Genomic DNA, 18,101 nt, shown 5'->3' with positions numbered 1-18,101 from the left:
CAGACGGTGTAAAGTCAGAACAGACGGTGTAAAGTAAGAACAGGCGGTGTAAAGACAGAACAGACGGTGTAAAGTCAGAACAGACGGTGTAAAGTCGGAACAGACGTTGTAAAGTCAGAACAGACGGTGTAAAGTCAGAACAGACGGTGTAAAGTCAGAACAGACGGTGTAAAGATAGAACAGACGGTGTAAAGTCAGAACAGACGGTGTAAAGTAAGAACAGACGGTGTAAAGTCAGAACAGACGGTGTAAAGACAGAACAGACGGTGTAAAGTCAGAACAGATGGTGTAAAGTCGGAACAGACGGTGTAAAGTCAGAACAGACGGTGTAAAGATATAACAGACGGTGTAAAGCCGGAACAGACGGTGTAAAGTCAGAACAGACGGTGTGAAGTAAGAACAGACGGTGTAAAGCCGGAACAGACGGTGTAAAGTCAGAACAGACGGTGTAAAGTCGGAATAGACGGTGTAAAGTCAGAACAGACGGTGTAAAGTCAGAACAGACGGTGTAAAGTCGGAATAGACGGTGTAAAGTCAGAACAGACGGTGTAAAGTCAGAACAGATGGTGTAAAGTCGGAATAGACGGTGTAAAGTCAGAACAGACGGTGTAAAGCCAGAACAGACGGTGTAAAGTCAGAACAGATGGTGTAAAGTCAGAACAGACGGTGTAAAGTCAGAATAGACGGTGTAAAGTTAGAACAGACGGTGTAAAGTCAGAACAGACGGTGTAAAGCCGGAACAGACGGTGTAAAGATAGAACAGACGGTGTAAAGTCAGAACAGACGGTGTGAAGTCGGAACAGACGGTGTAAAGTCAGAACAGACGGTGTAAAGTCGGAACAGACGGTGTAAAGTCAGAACAGACGGTGTAAAGATAGAACAGACGGTGTAAAGTCAGAACAGACGGTGTGAAGTCGGAACAGACGGTGTAAAGTCAGAACAGACGGTGTAAAGTCAGAACAGACGGTGTAAAGTCAGAACAGACGATGTAAAGACAGAACAGACGGTGTAAAGTCAGAACAGACGGTGTAAAGTCAGAACAGACGGTGTGAAGTCGGAACAGACGGTGTAAAGTCAGAACAGACGGTGTAAAGTCAGAACAGACGGTGTAAAGACAGAACAGACGGTGTAAAGTCAGAACAGACGGTGTAAAGATAGAACAGACGGTGTAAAGTCAGAACAGACGGTGTAAAGATAGAACAGACGGTGTAAAGTCAGAACAGACGGTGTAAAGTAAGAACAGGCGGTGTAAAGACAGAACAGACGGTGTAAAGTCAGAACAGACGGTGTAAAGTCGGAACAGACGTTGTAAAGTCAGAACAGACGGTGTAAAGTCAGAACAGACGGTGTAAAGTCAGAACAGACGGTGTAAAGATAGAACAGACGGTGTAAAGTCAGAACAGACGGTGTAAAGTAAGAACAGACGGTGTAAAGTCAGAACAGACGGTGTAAAGACAGAACAGACGGTGTAAAGTCAGAACAGATGGTGTAAAGTCGGAACAGACGGTGTAAAGTCAGAACAGACGGTGTAAAGATATAACAGACGGTGTAAAGCCGGAACAGACGGTGTAAAGTCAGAACAGACGGTGTGAAGTAAGAACAGACGGTGTTAAGCCGGAACAGACGGTGTAAAGTCAGAACAGACGGTGTAAAGTAAGAACAGACGGTGTAAAGTCAGAACAGACGGTGTAAAGACAGAACAGACGGTGTAAAGTCAGAACAGACGGTGTAAAGTCAGAACAGACGGTGTGAAGTCGGAACAGACGGTGTAAAGTCAGAACAGACGGTGTAAAGTCAGAACAGACGGTGTAAAGACAGAACAGACGGTGTAAAGCCGGAACAGACGGTGTAAAGTCAGAACAGACGGTGTAAAGTCAGAACAGACGGTGTAAACTCAGAACAGGCGGTGAAAAATCAGAACAGAAGGTGTAAAGTCAGAATAGACGGTGTAAAGTCAGAACAGACGGTGTAAAGTCAGTACAGACGGTGTAAAGACGGAACAGACGGTGTAAAGTCGGAACAGACGGTGTAAAGTCAGAACAGACGGTGTAAAGTCAGAACAGACGGTGTAAAGTCAGAACAGACGGTGTAAAGCCGGAACAGACGGTGTAAAGTCAGAACAGACGGTGTAAAGTCAGAACAGACGGTGTAAAGTCAGAACAGACGGTGTAAAGTCAGAACAGACGGTGTAAAGTCGGAACAGACGGTGTAAAGCCGGAACAGACGGTGTAAACTCAGAACAGACGGTGTAAAGTCAGAACAGACGGTGTAAAGTCAGAACAGACGGTGTAAAGTCAGAACAGACGGTGTAAAGTCGGAATAGACGGTGTAAAGTCGGAACAGACGGTGTAAAGTCAGAACAGACGGTGTAAAGCCTGAACAGACGGTGTAAACTCAGAACAGACGGTGTAAAGTCAGAACAGACGGTGTAAAGTCAGAACAGACGGTGTAAAGCCGGAACAGACGGTGTAAACTCAGAACAGACGGTGTAAAGTCAGAACAGACGGTGTAAAGTCAGAACAGACGGTGTAAAGCCGGAACAGACGGTGTAAACTCGGAACAGACGGTGTAAAGTCAGAACAGACGGTGTAAAGTCAGAACAGATGGTGTAGAGTCAGAACAGACGGTGTAAAGTCGGAATAGACGGTGTAAAGTCAGAACAGACGGTGTAAAGCCAGAACAGACAGTGTAAAGTCAGAACAGACGGTGTAAAGCCAGAACAGACAGTGTAAACTCAGAACAGGCGGTGTAAAGTCAGAACAGACGGTGTAAAGTCGGAATAGACGGTGTAAAGTCAGAACAGACGGTGTAACGCCGGAACAGACGGTGTGAAGTCAGAACAGACGGTGTAAAGCGGAACAATCGCCTCCCTAGCCCCGTAACCCCACCTAACCTAGTCAGGGGCAATTTAGCACGACCATTCCACCTAACCTGCACATCTTTGGACTGTAGGAGGAAACGGGAGCACCCAGAGGAATTCACGCAGATACGGGGAGAACGTGCAGACTCCACACAGACAACCACCTGAGGCTGAAATTGAACACGGGTCCCTGGCGCTGTGAGGCAGCAGCGCTAACCACTGTGCCACCGTGCTGCCCAACCCTGAGTTCATCCCTGTAGGCGTTGTTCCCCATTAGGATGGTCCAAAAAAATGGCATGTTGCATTCGCAAAGCCTTCATTGTGGATTAATATAGACTTGAGGAAATATGTAGCTGGGAGGGAGAATACGAAGACAGTTACAGGTATACGTAGACTCGGTAGTCCCCTATCCGTTAAGGTAGCTGCCGTGCTACTGTATCTTAAGCTAACAACACCAGTAGTCAAAAGGTATAAGCAAATCAGGGGGTGTCAGGCAGCTTATGTAGACTTGGGGTGAGAGATTAATGTTGAGAGCCTAAAGGGCGAGATTTCACATCGCCTGCCTGTCAAAAGTAACGTTAGGCATTCAGATCGATTGACTGCCTTGGTCTCAAACCAAGAAGGAGGCAAGAATCGCCCACACATAGAGTAACAAAAGAGGCAATGGAGCTAACCAAAACCTGCGCATCTTTAATAGTGAGGTTCACCAGAATCTACTTCTCCAATAGTGAGGTTAACCAGAATGTACTTCTCCAATAGTGAGGTTAACCAGAATCTACTTCTCCAATAGTGAGGTTAACCAGAATCTACTTCTCCAATAGTGAGGTTCACCAGAATCTACTTCTCCAATAGTGAGGTTCACCAGAATCTACTTCTCCATTAGTGAGGTTAACCAGAATCTACTTCTCCAATAGTGAGGTTAACCAGAATCTACTTCTCCATTAGTGAGGTTAACCAGAATCTACTTCTCCATTAGTGAGATTAACCAGAATCTACTTCTCCAATAGTGAGGTTCACCAGAATCTACTTCTCCAATAGTGAGGTTAAACAGACTTTACTCAATACAATACTGAGGTCAACCAAAACCAAGTCATCTCGAAACGTGAGGACAATGAGACCTGGCCAACTCCAATGGGTGAGTTTAAATAGGCACAATCATCTCTAATGGAGCGATTAAACAGACTCGGTCATAAGAAGATAAGAACTAGAGCAGGAGTAGGCAATTCAGCCTCTCGAGCCAACTCCGCCATTTAATACGATCATAGCTCATCTCATCTCGGCCTCAACTCCACTTTCCTGCCCGGTCTCCATAACCCTTTAACCCATTACTAATTAAAAACCTGTCCAGCTCCTCCTTAAAGGTTACTCAATGTCCCGGTATCCACTGCACTCTGGGGCAGGGAATTCCACAGATTCACGACTCTTGGGTAGGAATAATTTCTCCTCATCTCTGTTTTGAATCAGCTACCCCTTATCCTAAAACTGTGACCTCTCGCTCTAGAACATCTCACAAGAGGAAGCGTCTGCTCTAATCCCGCCCCTAATGCAACTATATCCCTCCTCAAATAAGGAGATCAAAACTGTACACAGTACTCCAGGTGCGGTTTCAATTGTACAATTGTAGCAACACTTCCTGACTTTTACACTCTATTCCTTTCGCTGTAAAGGACAAAATTCCATTTGCCTTCCTTATTACCTGCTCTACCTGTAACCTGGCTTTCTGCGGTTCAGGCCTGAGGCCACCCAGATCCCTCTGTACCAAAGCACTCTGAAGTTTCCATCCATTTATATAATAAGTTGCCTTTCCATTTTTCTGACCAATAGAGAGATTCAACAGATACGGTTACCTCCAACAGAGAGATTAAACGGACCTGGGTCACCTCCAATAGTGAGGTTAAAATGACCCGGTCATCTCCAACGTGGAGGTACGCCTTAGTGCACTGGTGAAACTATTTAAAGAGTTGACATTTCCAATGTTCAGCCCAACCTCCGACTCCAATAACCGCCCGAGACCCTTCTGCCTTTTAGTTTCTCATGCCACTCGGTGACGCAACACCTAATGGTGTTGTACTGCTGTTCTGCAATGGCCCTGCAAGGTTCAGCTCGTATTCATGCCAAGCAACACTCACTAACAGCAATATGGCGTGGTGATGAAATTTCATGACAATACGAGGAGGGCCATGGGGAGACGCCACGTACCTTTCGATGAGGGATTTAACATCCTTCAGGTGGAAAGCAGCGAAAAAGAATAAAGAAGAAGTTAACCATTTTGCACAGAGAACATTGCAGATACAGCCCGGAATCGCTCCAAGACTGCAATCGATTTACAGTTCGATGATCTATAAACTATACAAGTTCTGCCAGCTGAGCCTCAGCATTGGCTGATAGCCCCGCTTTTGCTGACTGTCATCTGTCAAATATTCAATGAAAGATTACAGTGAGCTGGTGGAACAGGGTACCCTTGGCAGGCAGTAACAAAATGTTGGGTGTTGATTCATTCATTGCTGGCCCAGTTGGATAAGCACTCTCTCTCCGGTTCAGTCAATTATGGGTTCAATCCCACTTTGACTCCAAAGATTTGAATACAAATATTCAGGCGGACCCTCCAGTGCAGTACCGAAGGTGCACAACACCAGCATACATGCCATTGTGTAAATGAGCAGTTAAACCAAGGCCCTATTTGCTGTATGAAATGAGCCTAAAATGAGCCGATTCCACTGCACTATTTCAATGAAGAGCAGGACAGTTACATCCCTTTTGAATATTTATCACTCAATTGAGTTGCTGTTAGAGGGTAATCTCACAGTGCTGTTAGGGGGTAATCCCACAGTGCTGTTAGAGGGCTCCCAATGTGCTGTTTGTGCAAAGTTCCAACATTTCGATTTGCGACGATGACGGAACAGGGATGTATCTCCAAATTGGGAAGACTTGTAAATCGGAAGGGAACTTGGAGGTGGTGGTTCTCCCCTCCTTGTCCCCGATGCCTTTATGTCCCCTCTATGCGAAGCAGGAGTCACTGGTTTGGGAGATTCTGCAGGAGTCGGTTCTTACCGCGAGGAAGGCCGTTTCCTGGACATTGAGTCTTTGCTGGATCTCGAGGATTGTACACTCGATGGACGCCCGCTTCTCGGTAACTCTTTGCAAGTTCTCCCTCAGCAGCCTGGAGAGTCTCTCCACATCTTCCTTCAGCTTCCCTTTCATGAGTTCCTCTTCATCATTGAGGAATTGGTGCAATGTCGTGAACTCGGCAGCAATATTCTGCTCCAGGCTCTCTGCCATTTTCTGTTAAAATCAAGGAATTGATTAGTCGGGCGAAGAACATCAAGCCGCCTCAAGCCCAGGTGGAGTTCAACCTTGGGAGGACTGAAGGGGTCTTTCGATTTGATAAACCTTAGTTTTACCATCCCTTCACAAGGCTTATTCCCTCCTGTCAAACTGCCACATACAGTGGTGGCCAATAGGAAATAAAACCTGCTTTTGTCTCCCATTTAATAAGGATTATTTCTTGTGGCTGTTGCATTCCAACATTAGGAGCAGAATTTCCTGTGCCTCTGGTCAGCAGGGGGAGGGGGTTCTGGGGTGGGGGGAGGGGGCTGGATTTTCTCAATGCAACAAATACAGAAAAATTGACCAGGGAGAAGTGTCTGTCCAGAAGGAAGACACATTTATTTCTGTGACCATTCAAGAGGTCGTCTGGGTTACGTTTGGGTGTGATCTCTACCCTAGGTGTGACATCAGGCAGTGCCGAGGAATCCGACAGTGAACTCAGGAGAAACTTCCTTACCCAGAGAGTGGTTAACGTGTGGAATGCGCTACCGCAAAGGAGTAGTTGAGGCATTCGAAGGGGAGGTAAAGAAGCACATGCAAGAGAAAGGAATAGAAGGTAAAATACAGATGCTCGTGTCGAGCATACACATTCACGATGATCTGCTGGCTAAATGGCCTTGTCTTGTGCTGTAAAGACCTTGTAGGGTCACAGTGAAAGATGTACTAAATCACTGTCTCTGACAGTCAATGGTGCTTTACATCTGTGCATTTAGCGACGATGGAATGGGAGCAGTTAAATGGCTTCACTATTAATGAGGGAACCAGGCAGTACCTATTACATCCCAATGGGTATCACTACTCAGGGTTTTTAAAGGAAAGGATTAGATGTCTAATTAGATGTCTTGACAGGATAGATGCTAAAGAGCTGTTTCCCCTCACTGCAGAGTCTAGAACTAGGGGCTTTGGCCTTGGGTAAGACAAGTGGGAACCTGCAGCCCAGGGGCTACATGTGGAACCCAACTCAGCTCTGAGTGCGGCCCACATTTTCTTGACCCTGGCCCATGCATGGGGCTGCCATGCTGGTTTCCATCCACATAGCTTTTTTCCTACTGGTGTGACTGAGGTGATACATACATAAAGCAAGGGCAAGTGAGATGAGGTGCGTGCTGATTGCTCACAACATTGATTGCGAGAGCCGTGTGCTCCCTCTGCGTCCAAAGTGTAAATATTTATTTTGCTTTGACCATTGGAAGTTAATGACAGTTCTATTAATATAGTATTTTCTATGACCCATTCTAAAATATTCAGTGTGTAGTAAATATCCTCAATCTTACTCATGGGGTCATGGTTGGTCAACAAGCCCAATTTCAATCTTGCGGCCCACTGAGGTGAAAGAGGGCCACCCGTGCGCCGTTTGGGACTGAGATGCGTGCTGGGATTCTCTGTCCCGCCACACCCGTTTTCTGGTGCAACATGCCCCCGCCGGCAAACCCCCCCCCCGCCTCAGCCAGGATCTCCTTTAGGATGAGGGCCTTCTGGCAGCATTAAATTATATATCATTATGAGGTAGAATTTTGCGGATGGGTGGAAGGCAGGGAGAAGACCAGGACAAAATGTTTTAAAAACACAACCTTACTTTGGTAGTATTACGGGAGAAACTTGGCGCATTGAAACGAAGGCATGGTTCACGTCAACCAAAGATAGTCATATTCTTCAGTCCCTTCAGGGTTCAACTAGTTCAGTGGTTGCGAGGGAGGCAGCTGGCGAGAGCAAGGTGAGGAACAATCTATTACACCTTGAGGTATTATATTTGTGTGGCAAAGGGCTCCAGATAGTCTGATACTGGGCCTCATTTCCACTGGATTTCAAATGACATCCCAATGACCATGTTTAACATCACCAAACCTTAAACAACTCAGATCCATCTTGTCAGAGCCACTCATATATAATAAAAGAACGACACACGGTCAGTGGTGCGAACTGCCTTTCATTTCACTCGAAAACAAAAGAGAGCAGAGAATTGGTGGGGGAGTTGGGGGGCGGGGGGGGGAGGCAGGGAGAAAGGAGAGAAAGAGAGAGGGAGAAAGTGGGGAACAGGGAGGGAGAGATAGAGAGGGGAGAGATAGCGAGAAGGAGGGAGGGGGAGATATGGAGAGAAATGGAATGAATAAAGGGAGAGATATAGATAGAGGGATGGGGAAAGAGAGTGGGAGAGAGAGGGAGAATGTGGCGTATGGTGGGAGGGATAGCGATGGAGGGTGGAGATAAAGAGAAGGAGGGAGGGGGAAGGAATGAGGTGGGAGGGGAGATTGAGAGAGAGTGGGGGAGAGAGAGGGTGTGTGGAAGAGAGAATGGGAGAGACAGAATGATGGGGGGAGGGAAGGAGAGAATGAGGAGAGAGGGGCAGGAGAGAAAACGGAGACAGGGAGGGGTCTGTACATCACATGGGTGCCAATATGCATCTCGTGCCTTATATATCTGTGCACGGCAGAATACACGTCTTGACAGTGTGTCGCCATCTGTGCGTTGAACCTAATGTAGTGATAATGAAGTCAGTGGATAGGCCATACATTATAATGCTCTACAACTGTGAATGGCCACCATATCAGAGTGCACAGTGAAAGCAGGCACAGAAAATAGGCCTTTGATCGACCTCCCAGACATTAGCTCTTAATCTACACAACTTTATCAATGAAGTCCCATTAACATCTCTGTATATTGACATGAATGAATATTAAAATTAAAGACACACCAATGTATTTGTCCCGTAAAGTACTTTGTCCAGTGGTGATTTATCTTTATAGATTTATATATATATATACACCTGCACACTTTTTTATAGTAGCCATTAGTGATTTACTAAGTACTAAGGATGGTCCATAAGTTGGTGTTTAAACAGAGAACATAATCAAGTTCAGATCAGAATGATTTGAACAATTGTCACCCTCTACATTCAATTTCTCTGTTTAAATGATCAGACACCAGTAACGTGTAAAAGACCCAGATATTTATTTGTGTTTCGACTGATACCAAGAATTATGTTGAGGTGGGTGCTCAACGTCCACTAATATGGAATTTGACCTCCATTTGCAGTGAAATACACCGACAAGAGTCCGAAGAAAGCCCTGCTTGGGGATTTGGTTTTACCCGCAACCAAATCATTCCCAGCAAAACCCATCGAGGCTTTCACTTTCTGAACTATCACAGGCCAAACCGAACCGATCCGAGCAAATACAGACCAAACCCACCGATTCTGAACCTGCCAGAGCGAATGTAGACCAAAACCAATTCACCTCAAGGCGAGCCACACCAATCCTAGCAAAGTAATCGCCAAATCGAGCTAACTCAGGATAAACCGCTCCGAAAACAAAGCCAGTCCAAACTGAGTGGTGCCATTGTGGGCCAGAGCAAACACAATTTGAACCAGTTTCTGGGAAGGCCTTTAAATGGCGAAGCACAATATACTATCAAATTGAATCATTTTTATAATATGATCTTTATTAGTGTCATAAGTAGGCTTACATTAACACTGCAGTGAAGTTACTGTGAAAATCCCCTAATCGCCACACTCTGGTGCCTGTTTGGGTACACTGAGGGAGAATTCAGAATGTCCAATTCACCGAACAAGCACGTCATTCGGGACTTGTGGGAGGAAACCGGAGCACCCGGAGGAAACCCACGCAGACACGGGGAGAACGTGCAGACTCCGCACAGACAGTGATCAAGCCGGGAATTGAACCTGGGTCCCTGGTGCTGTGAAGCACCAGTGCTAACCACTGTGCTACCGTTCGTTGGGTGGGAATCCTCCACGTATGGGTGAAAGGCCAGTTTTGTACCCCGCCTAATATTGCCTTTCTTGGAGGCCAAAATCAGGAGAGGAGAGAAATCTATCTGCTTTGCACAGCCTGTGGGTGATGCGTTGAAGCCCACTGTGCACAGCAAAGCTCCTTGGTTGGTTCCAGGGATAAGAAACTTCAGTTATGAGGATAGATTGGACAGATTGGGACTGTTCTCCTTGGAGAGAAGAAGACCAAGAGGGGGTTTTGATAGAGATGTTCAAAATCACGGAGGAAGGAATTGGGGGGAGCGAGGGTGGCACTGGACAGAGTAAAACGGGAAAATCTATTCCCCCTTGAAAAAGGATCAAGAACATGATTTGCAAAAGAAATAAACGCCAGTGGTTGGGGTCTGGAAGGCACTGTCTGGAAGTGTATGGAGGCAGATTCAATCGAGCATTAGAGAGAGCATTGGATGATTATTTGAATAGAAACAATGTGCTGGGGTACTCGGGAATAGGCAGGGGAAACGACACTAAGCACTGATGCTCTTTTGGCGAGCTGGTGCAGATATGATGGGCAAATGGCCTCCTTCTGCACCTTAACAATTCTGTCATCCAGTGATTGAAAGAGTTTCCCAGAATTGTGCTTTTCTGATCACTGGAACTAAAGAAACAGTTAACACCGAAAGGAGGACAGAGTTAGCGTTGTAACCACAAAAGTTGCTTTGTGCCTCATTCAAAATGCACTTCGACAAGAAGGCTGGGTCAGTTTTCCCATCCAGTCCCATGTAAGCGCTGTCCAAACCTGCCATAGAAAACTGGTTCAAAGAGACCCAATTTCACAGAAAAGCTGCTGAAACTGGCCCAATCTCATGGGAAATGTCTTCAGGCCTGTCCAATCCATGGCAAACCTCTGAGAAAGGATCGGCTCCGTAGAAAATGAGTTTAGACCTGCCGAATTTCATAAGGAATCTGTTCAATACTGCCGGCTGTCATTGGAAACCTATTCAAACCTTTACAGCCGTGTAGGAAACTTGTCCAAACTGATCCAATCCCATGGGGTAACTTGCTGAAACCTGTGCTATCTCTTAGGAACCTGTTCAAACCTGTCCAATCCTGTGGGAAGCCTGTTCAAACCAGTTCATTTGCACACGAAACCTGCTCTAACTGGGTAACCCTGAGGAAACCGGTTCAAACCAGCCCAATCGCACCTGAAACCTGCTCTAACCGGATCATCCCCACAAGAAACCGGTTCAAGCCAGTCTCATCGCACACGGAACCTGCTGTAACCAGATCACCCTCACACAAAACCGGTTCAAGCCAGTCTCATCGCACACGGAACCTGCTGTAACCAGATCACCCCCAAAAGAACCCAGTTCAAACCAGACTCATTGCACATGAAACCTGCTCAAACTGGATCACCCTCCAAAGGAAACCAGTTCAAACCAGTCCAATTGTACATGAAAGCTACTCTCACCAGTTCAAATTGGTCCAATCTGATAGGAAAACTATTCAACAGTCCAATCTCTGCTCAAACTCATCCCGTATCATAGGAAACATGTTGAAACCCAGATTGCGCTGAAGGAAAGCCTGCTCAAAGGGGTCTGATCACACAAGACCTTTCCATTTGTTCCCCATGCCGTCAATTCCATGAATAGGAGCCCTTGGTATCAGGAAGAAAAGTTTCAACAAATCAGAGAGTGGAGTCGCCCCATCAGTCTGACTCTGATGTGCGTCTGAGGAGAGGGCTCATGCAAGTGTGTATGGAACATGATGAAGCAATAGCACATGTGTCTAAAATATTGTGGGATACATATAGACCAACTCTACTCTCTACATCATCCACTTACACAGGAGGCATCCGTCTTGAGGGTGCTGGCTGAAAGGTGAAAGTTTTACTGGAATTCAAAATCAGTTAACGGCAACATGCTTGAGAGGAACATCATAAAACTGCTGCGTACTCACACACATACTGCTGTGTACTCACACACATACTGCTGTGTACTCACACACATACTGCTGTGTACTCACACACATACTGCTGTGTACTCACACACACACTGCTGTGTACTCACACACATACTGCTGTGTACTCACACACATACTGCTGTGTACTCACACACACACTGCTGTGTACTCACACACATACTGCTGTGTACTCACATACTTACTGCTGTGTACTCACACACATACTGCTGTGTACTCACACACATACTGCTGTGTACTCACACACATACTGCTGTGTACTCACACACATACTGCTGTGTACTCACACACATACTGCTGTGTACTCACACACATACTGCTGTGTACTCACACACATACTGCTGTGTACTCACACACATACTGCTGTGTACTCACACACATACTGCTGTGTACTCACACACATACTGCTGTGTACTCACACACATACTGCTGCGTACTCACACACATACTGCTGCGTACTCACACACATACTGCTGTGTACTCACACACATACTGCTGCGTACTCACACACATACTGCTGCGTACTCACATATATACTGCTGTGTACTCACACACATACTGCTGTGTACTCACACACATACTGCTGTGTACTCACTCACATACTGCTGTGTACTCACACACATACTGCTGCGTACTCACACACATACTGCTGTGTACTCACATATATACTGCTGTGTACTCACACACTTACTGCTGTGTACTCACACACATACTGCTGTGTACTCACACACATACTGCTGTGTACTCACACACATACTGCTGTGTACTCACACACATACAGCTGCGTACTCACATATATACTGCTGTGTACTCACACACATACTGCTGTGTACTCACATATATACTGCTGTGTACTCACACACATACTGCTGTGTACTCACACACATACTGCTGTGTACTCACACACATACTGCTGTGTACTCACACACATACTGCTGTGTACTCACACACATACTGCTGCGTACTCACATATATATTGCTGTGTACTCACACACATACTGCTGTGTACTCACATATATACTGCTGTGTACTCACACACATACTGCTGTGTACTCACACACATACTGCTGTGTACTCACACACATACTGCTGCGTACTCACACACATACTGCTGCGTACTCACATATATACTGCTGTGTACTCACATACATACTGCTGTGTACTCACATATATACTGCTGCGTACTCACATATATACTGCTGTGTACTCACACACATACTGCTGCGTACTCACATATATACTGCTGTGTACTCACATATATACTGCTGTGTACTCACACACATACTGCTGTGTACTCACACACATACTGCTGTGTACTCACATATATACTGCTGTGTACTCACATATATACTGCTGTGTACTCACATACATACTGCGGTGCACTCACATATATACTGCTGCGTACTCACATATATACTGCTGTGTACTCACACACATACTGCTGCGTACTCACATATATACTGCTGTGTACTCACATATATACTGCTGTGTACTCACACACATACTGCTGTGTACTCACACACGTACTGCTGGGTACTCACACACATACTGCTGCGTACTCACATATATACTGCTGTGTACTCACATACATACTGCTGTGTACTCACATATATACTGCTGCGTACTCACATATATACTGCTGTGTACTCACACACATACTGCTGCGTACTCACATATATACTGCTGTGTACTCACATATATACTGCTGTGTACTCACACACATACTGCTGTGTACTCACACACATACTGCTGTGTACTCACACACATACTGCTGTGTACTCACACACATTCTGCTGCGTACTCACACACATACTGCTGCGTACTCACACACATACTGCTGCGTACTCACACACATACTGCTGTGTACTCACATATATACTGCTGTGTACTCACACACATACTGCTGTGTACTCACACACATACTGCTGTGTACTCACACACATACTGCTGTGTACTCACACACATACTGCTGTGTACTCACACACACACTGCTGTGTACTCACACACATACTGCTGTGTACTCACATACTTACTGCTGTGTACTCACACACATACTGCTGTGTACTCACACACATACTGCTGTGTACTCACACACATACTGCTGTGTACTCACACACATACTGCTGTGTACTCACACACATACTGCTGTGTACTCACACACATACTGCTGTGTACTCACACACATACTGCTGTGTACTCACACACATACTGCTGTGTACTCACACACATACTGCTGTGTACTCACACACATACTGCTGTGTACTCACACACATACTGCTGTGTACTCACACACATACTGCTGTGTACTCACACACATACTGCTGTGTACTCACACACATACTGCTGTGTACTCACACACATACTGCTGTGTACTCACACACATACTGCTGTGTACTCACACACATACTGCTGTGTACTCACACACATACTGCTGTGTACTCACACACATACTGCTGCGTACTCACACACATACTGCTGCGTACTCACACACATACTGCTGTGTACTTACACACATACTGCTGCGTACTCACACACATACTGCTGCGTACTCACATATATACTGCTGTGTACTCACACACATACTGCTGTGTACTCACACACATACTGCTGTGTACTCACTCACATACTGCTGTGTACTCACACACATACTGCTGCGTACTCACACACATACTGCTGTGTACTCACATATATACTGCTGTGTACTCACACACTTACTGCTGTGTACTCACACACATACTGCTGTGTACTCACACACATACTGCTGTGTACTCACACACATACTGCTGTGTACTCACACACATACAGCTGCGTACTCACATATATACTGCTGTGTACTCACACACATACTGCTGTGTACTCACATATATACTGCTGTGTACTCACACACATACTGCTGTGTACTCACACACATACTGCTGTGTACTCACACACATACTGCTGTGTACTCACACACATACTGCTGTGTACTCACACACATACTGCTGCGTACTCACATATATATTGCTGTGTACTCACACACATACTGCTGTGTACTCACATATATACTGCTGTGTACTCACACACATACTGCTGTGTACTCACACACATACTGCTGTGTACTCACACACATACTGCTGCGTACTCACACACATACTGCTGCGTACTCACATATATACTGCTGTGTACTCACATACATACTGCTGTGTACTCACATATATACTGCTGCGTACTCACATATATACTGCTGTGTACTCACACACATACTGCTGCGTACTCACATATATACTGCTGTGTACTCACATATATACTGCTGTGTACTCACACACATACTGCTGTGTACTCACACACATACTGCTGTGTACTCACATATATACTGCTGTGTACTCACATATATACTGCTGTGTACTCACATACATACTGCGGTGCACTCACATATATACTGCTGCGTACTCACATATATACTGCTGTGTACCCATACACATACTGCTGCGTACTCACATATATACTGCTGTGTACTCACATATATACTGCTGTGTACTCACACACATACTGCTGTGTACTCACACACATACTGCTGGGTACTCACACACATACTGCTGCGTACTCACATATATACTGCTGTGTACTCACATACATACTGCTGTGTACTCACATATATACTGCTGCGTACTCACATATATACTGCTGTGTACTCACACACATACTGCTGCGTACTCACATATATACTGCTGTGTACTCACATATATACTGCTGTGTACTCACACACATACTGCTGTGTACTCACACACATACTGCTGTGTACTCACACACATACTGCTGTGTACTCACACACATACTGCTGCGTACTCACACACATACTGCTGTGTACTCACACACATACTGCTGCGTACTCACACACATACTGCTGTGTACTCACATATATACTGCTGTGTACTCACACACATACTGCTGTGTACTCACACACATACTGCTGTGTACTCACACACATACTGCTGTGTACTCACACACATACTGCTGTGTACTCACACACATACTGCTGCGTACTCACATATATACTGCTGTGTACTCACACACATACTGCTGTGTACTCACATATATACTGCTGTGTACTCACACACATACTGCTGTGTACTCACACACATACTGCTGTGTACTCACACACATACTGCTGCGTACTCACACACATACTGCTGCGTACTCACATATATACTGCTGTGTACTCACATACATACTGCTGTGTACTCACATATATACTGCTGCGTACTCACATATATACTGCTGTGTACTCACACACATACTGCTGCGTACTCACATATATACTGCTGTGTACTCACATATATACTGCTGTGTACTCACACACATACTGCTGCGTACTCACACACATACTGCTGTGTACTCACATATATACTGCTGTGTACTCACATATATACTGCTGTGTACTCACATACATACTGCGGTGTACACACATATTTACTGCTGCGTACTCACATATATACTGCTGTGTACTCACACACATACTGCTGCGTACTCACATATATACTGCTGTGTACTCACATATATACTGCTGTGTACTCACACACATACTGCTGAAGTACTCACTCACATACTGCTGTGTACTCACACACATACTGCTGCGTACTCACATATATACTGCTGTGTACTCACATACATACTGCTGTGTACTCACATATATACTGCTGCGTACTCACATATATACTGCTGTGTACTCACACACATACTGCTGCGTACTCACATATATACTGCTGTGTACTCACATATATACTGCTGTGTACTCACACACATACTGCTGTGTACTCACACACATACTGCTGTGTACTCACACACATACTGCTGTGTACTCACACACATACTGCTGCGTACTCACACACATACTGCTGTGTACTCACACACATACTGCTGCGTACTCACACACATACTGCTGTGTACTCACACACATACTGCTGCGTACTCACACACATACTGCTGTGTACTCACACACATACTGCTGTGTACTCACACACATACTGCTGCGTACTCACACACATACTGCTGTGTACTCACACACATACTGCTGTGTACTCACACACATACTGCTGTGTACTCACACACATACTGCTGCGTACTCACACACATACTGCTGTGTACTCACACACATACTGCTGCGTACTCACACACATACTGCTGTGTACTCACACACATACTGCTGCGTACTCACACACATACTGCTGTGTACTCACATATATACTGCTGTGTACTCACATATATACTGCTGTGTACTCACACACATACTGCTGTGTACTCACACACATACTGCTGCGTACTCACACACATACTGCTGTGTACTCACACACATACTGCTGTGTACTCACACACATACTGCTGTGTACTCACACACATACTGCTGTGTACTCACACACATACTGCTGCGTACTCACACACATACTGCTGTGTACTCACACACATACTGCTGTGTACTCACACACATACTGCTGTGTACTCACACACATACTGCTGCGTACTCACACACATACTGCTGTGTACTCACATATATACTGCTGCGTACTCACACACATACTGCTGTGTACTCACACACATACTGCTGCGTACTCACACACATACTGCTGCATACTCACATATATACTGCTGCGTACTCACACACATACTGCTGTGTACTCACACACATACTGCTGTGTACTCACACACATACTGCTGTGTACTCACACACATACTGCTGTGTACTCACACACATACTGATGCGTACTCACACACATACTGCTGCGTACTCACATATATACTGCTGTGTACTCACATACATACTGCTGTGTACTCACATATATACTGCTGCGTACTCACATATATACTGCAGTGTACTCACACACATACTGCTGCGTACTCACATATATACTGCTGTGTACTCACATATATACTGCTGTGTACTCACACACATACTGCTGCGTACTCACACACATACTGCTGTGTACTCACATATATACTGCTGTGTACTCACATATATACTGCTGTGTACTCACATACATACTGCGGTGTACTCACATATATACTGCTGCGTACTCACATATATACTGCTGTGTACTCACACACATACTGCTGCGTACTCACATATATACTGCTGTGTACTCACATATATACTGCTGTGTACTCACACACATACTGCTGAAGTACTCACTCACATACTGCTGTGTACTCACACACATACTGCTGCGTACTCACATA

At 45.4% G+C, this 18,101-nt stretch overlaps 1 protein-coding gene across 1 annotated transcript in view; it reads right to left on the bottom strand.

Annotated features, from left to right (window-relative positions):
- The window catches only part of LOC140389140 (zinc-binding protein A33-like), a 69,001-nt gene that overhangs the window by 28,059 nt on the left and 22,841 nt on the right, over positions 1 to 18,101 (bottom strand). Inside the window, exons 5-6 of the mRNA XM_072473297.1 lie at positions 5,912 to 6,142; positions 5,060 to 5,082 (exon numbers count right to left, since the gene is read on the bottom strand). Of these exons, the coding sequence (XP_072329398.1) occupies positions 5,060 to 5,082; positions 5,912 to 6,142 (254 nt within the window). The remainder of the gene's footprint in view (positions 1 to 5,059; positions 5,083 to 5,911; positions 6,143 to 18,101) is intronic.

This window comes from Scyliorhinus torazame, chromosome 14, assembly GCF_047496885.1.
Source record: "Scyliorhinus torazame isolate Kashiwa2021f chromosome 14, sScyTor2.1, whole genome shotgun sequence".
NCBI lineage: Eukaryota > Metazoa > Chordata > Chondrichthyes > Carcharhiniformes > Scyliorhinidae > Scyliorhinus > Scyliorhinus torazame.
This window is presented reverse-complemented; position numbering and strand designations above follow the sequence as displayed.